Source organism: Sinocyclocheilus grahami, unplaced genomic scaffold (assembly GCF_001515645.1).
Source record: "Sinocyclocheilus grahami isolate Dianchi unplaced genomic scaffold, SAMN03320097.WGS_v1.1 scaffold1755.1, whole genome shotgun sequence".
Taxonomy (NCBI): domain Eukaryota; kingdom Metazoa; phylum Chordata; class Actinopteri; order Cypriniformes; family Cyprinidae; genus Sinocyclocheilus; species Sinocyclocheilus grahami.
In genome coordinates, this window is record NW_015506934.1 from 137,079 (window position 1) to 141,941 (window position 4,863).

Below are 4,863 nucleotides of genomic sequence, written 5' to 3' on the forward strand. Positions count from 1 at the left end.
GCCGTCGAGCTAGGTGGGCGTGGTTTCAGCAACCTGCTCCCGCCTCCTTGCCCATTTTCGATTATCCGGGAGTGATGCGCTGCCAAGATGGCGACGGCCGGCTCCGCCCACTTTGAGCTTCAAAAACGCTCTTCAGAAACCAACGGGTGACGTCACGGATACTACGTCCATGTTTTTATACAGTCTATGTCCATGACACGCTTTACTTCCGCATTCCTCAGTTTCTATGGAAGCCTATGGGAGTGTCACAACTCTGTTTCTCAACGGCTCTGGGGAGGTCCTGTTGGGGTATGGGCGTGTTTGTTTTGGTGCTTTCAAATATCAACATCGTTTGGCAAAAATCGCTTAGTGTACCTTTAATTATTGCCGCCACTGCTTCAGGATCGGGTCGGGGGAGACGCAGGCTGACACACAATAATAATCTAACAGTCACCATTACTTTGTACCCACGTTCTCACTACACGCTGTTCTGTTGTCAATAAACACACATGACGATGGTGCTGCCACCGACGTTTCCGTTCTCTGTGCATGTATGTGCTACGACTCCTGACCCCGGGGTCCTATGAGGAGCTGGTAGCTGCATCAGCCTGTAGCGGTAACCATAGTGATCGTATACTATCGTTTATGACAGAGCTGGTGATTTTTCTGGACTGAACTGACAGTGGCCCCCCCCCCCCCCCAGTTAAAAAATCCCATCTGCGCCATTGGTCAGTCAGACAGATAGTCCCGCCCCAAACTCATGCGATTGGTTGAGTCAGAAGTTGACATGTCTCAAATGAACACATCAATGCTCTGAAAACATCAGTTTCACTCTTCAGGACATCGAACCACCAGTGACTGACTTACACTCGGAGCATGAAACTGACACACCACTAACTAGCTGGACATCTCAACTTTAAACAGGTTTGCACAGATTAACATGTTGATGGAACGATGACAGGGAAACACAGATGCAGTTAAAGGGCTCGTTTGAACCGTCCGAGCAGAGAGCGGCGTCTGACTGTATTCTGCTGCTCTCGTGTTGTTTGGTGCCCTGCGGATCTCTGCGCTGTCTTTCTGCTGATTAACTGTCTGTCTGCCTGTCAGGCTTGTCTGAACAGATCCGGACTGTAAAGCTTCTGCTCACCATGACTCAATACTAAGCCATTTCATTACAGAAATCCTCTGAACACTTTCCTAATTCTCTAAAATACATGACATACGAGACATTTTCCTCTTATTTATCTGTCGCTGTTAAACATACTGCTTTACCACATCATGACAATGACTTTTGCTTTTCTCGCCATTCATCTGCTGGAATTAAATGAACTTCAAGATTAAGGGTTAGAAGACATCTAACATCTCAGCTTCACCGTCTGTTCATTCAGTGTCACATCCAAGTGTGTGTGTATGTGTATCATTCAGTGTCACATCTTCACAACTGAAGAACCCACGAGCAACGCTTTCTTCACCTGACACACCTTCACCAGACGAGGTCATCTCACAGACTTCCACTGCTTTTATAAGCACTTAATCATAACGATTAGACTAATACAGTACATATGTACACACAGGCACATAACCTGTTTATTTATTGTTTTTCTAATTGAAAACATCCAAAACATGCCTAAAGTATAACCAAATAAACACACACACACAATCCTGTATAAAACGGCCGTATGAGGAAAAAACACTGCTGAACAGAAGAAATGCGTGACACACTGAGAGAACCGGCTGCAGCCGTTTACAGCTCAATAAAATGCAGATATGACCCATAATCATCAGAGTTCAGATGGTTTATCTGGAAACAGCCTCATATCAACAGCTCCTGTGTGTGATCACAGATAGAGTAAAACACAGGAGCTGCAGCGACACACAGCAGAAATGATGATGAAGAACGTCATCCTCACTAACAGCACTCTGGATGTTCACAGCTGGTTTGATGACATCATCAGCAGGCGCCAGGCCTCAGGGGCCCACAGTCACATGAAGTGAAGAATGAGAGAAACCAGTGTGTCCTCATGACACTCTCTCTCACTCACACACACACTCACTCACTCACTCACACACACACACACACACACACACACACACACACACACACACACACACACACACACACACACACACACACACTCACTCTCTCACACACAAACACACACACACTCACTCACTCTCATACACACACATTAACACACACACACACACTCACTCACATACACACACAATCACTTACTCTCATACAAACACACACACTCTCACTCACTCTCATACACACACACACACACACTCACTCACTCTCATACACACACACACACACACACACTAACACACACACACACACACTCTCATACACACACACACTAACACTCTCATACACACACACACTAACACACACATTCTCATACACACACACACTAACACACACACATTCTCATACACACACACACTAACACACACACTCTCATACACACACACACTCTCATACACACACACACACTCACACACACTTCACTCACATACAAACACACACACACTCACTCTCATACACACACACACACACACTCAATCACTCACTCTCATACACACACTAACACTCATGCACACACACACACACACACACACTCTCATAGACACACACTAACACTCTCATACACACACACACACACTCACTCTCATACACACACACACTCACTCTCATACACACACACACTCACTCTCATACACACACACACTCACTCTCATACACACACACACTCACTCTCATACACACACACACTCACTCTCATACACACACACACTCACTCTCATACACACACACACTCACTCTCATACACACACACACTCACTCTCATACACACACACACTCACTCTCATACACACACACACTCACTCTCATACACACACACACTCACTCTCATACACACACACACTCACTCTCATACACACACACACTCACTCTCATACACACACACACTCACTCTCATACACACACACACTCACTCTCATACACACACACACTCACTCTCATACACACACACACTCACTCTCATACACACACACACTCACTCTCATACACACACACACTCACTCTCATACACACACACACTCACTCTCATACACACACACACTCACTCTCATACACACACACACTCACTCTCATACACACACACACTCACTCTCATACACACACACACTCACTCTCATACACACACACACTCACTCTCATACACACACACACTCACTCTCATACACACACACACTCACTCTCATACACACACACACTCACTCTCATACACACACACACTCACTCTCATACACACACACACTCACTCTCATACACACACACACTCACTCTCATACACACACACACTCACTCTCATACACACACACACTCACTCTCATACACACACACACTCACTCTCATACACACACACACTCACTCTCATACACACACACACTCACTCTCATACACACACACACTCACTCTCATACACACACACACTCACTCTCATACACACACACACTCACTCTCATACACACACACACTCACTCTCATACACACACACACTCACTCTCATACACACACACACTCACTCTCATACACACACACACTCACTCTCATACACACACACACACACTAACACACACACACTAACACACACACTCTCATACACACACTCTCATACACACACACACACACACACACACTCTCATACACACTCTCATACACACTCTCATACACACACACACTCATACACACACACACTCATACACACTCATACACACACACACACACACACACACACTCACTCTCTCTCTCTCTGACGCTGATGTAACTTACGGTGTGTGTGTGAGCTCTGAATGACACACGGATGGCTCCAGCGCTGGATCACGTGGTTCCGCCCCTCCTCTGCTCTCCAGTGTCTCTGCGCTTGTTTGCGTGTCTCTCTGTCCTGTAGTCAGACTGCTGCTGTCCGCGTCGCTCAGTCTCTCTCGCTGGGCTCCGGCCGGTTCTGCCCGGCTGAAATGAAACAGGCTGCCCAGGCGCCTGAGGAAGCCATCAGCAGGGGGCACAGTGGAGGCGCTTGGAGGAGCCGAGTCCCCGGCATCCCCTCGAGATCCGTCCTCCGTCTGTGACGCTGTGTTTCCGTCCGGCGCGTCAGACGACTGCGACTCCTGGAGAGAACATGAGGAAATCAGCGCGGAGCTCTTCCTGTAGCAGCAGCCTCTCTCTCTCTCACGCCCCTCCCCCAGTACATCCCACCCAAACACTTAACCCCTTCAGTCCCTGACTGCCAACACTGGGTTTTATAATGTTACAAAACTAAACCGTTAGTAAAACTACTTAAAAACAAAAAGAAAGATAGATATTTTTTATTGCATAAACTCAGCCTCTCTGTTAAGACTGTCCTAAAAACTAGTCTCAGCGATTACCAGTTTGCCAAAGGTTAATCAGTCTTCATTTTCAGATCCAATTATTATTATTATTATTACGTTTTACATTACATTTTAAACTAAAATAATTAGATAACTAAAGGCTGGAATACACTACATGACTTTTAACATCAGATCATATTTTAAAACACTAGGCATCATACACTTGCTGAGGAAAACCTGGCCATCACACACAAACCCCTGAGCATCCCACACTAAACCCCTGAGCATCACACACTAAACACTGAGCATCCCACACTAAACACTGAGCATCCCACACTAAACACTGAGCATCCCACACTAAACTACTGAGCATCCCACACTAAAATACTGAGCATCCCACACTAAAATACTGAGCATCCCACACTAAACCCTGAGCATCACACACTAAAATACTGAGCATCCCACACTAAAACACTGAGCATCCCACACTAAACACTGAGCATC

The 4,863-nt window shown here is 46.1% G+C and overlaps 1 protein-coding gene across 1 annotated transcript in view; it reads right to left on the reverse strand.

Moving 5' to 3' along the window:
- The window catches only part of LOC107572464 (absent in melanoma 1 protein-like), a gene marked incomplete at its 5' end in the record, with an annotated part of 36,400 nt that overhangs the window by 27,689 nt on the left and 3,848 nt on the right, over positions 1-4,863 (reverse strand). The window contains one exon of the mRNA XM_016258885.1: positions 3,824-4,227. Within this exon, the coding sequence (XP_016114371.1) occupies positions 3,824-4,227 (404 nt within the window). The remainder of the gene's footprint in view (positions 1-3,823; positions 4,228-4,863) is intronic.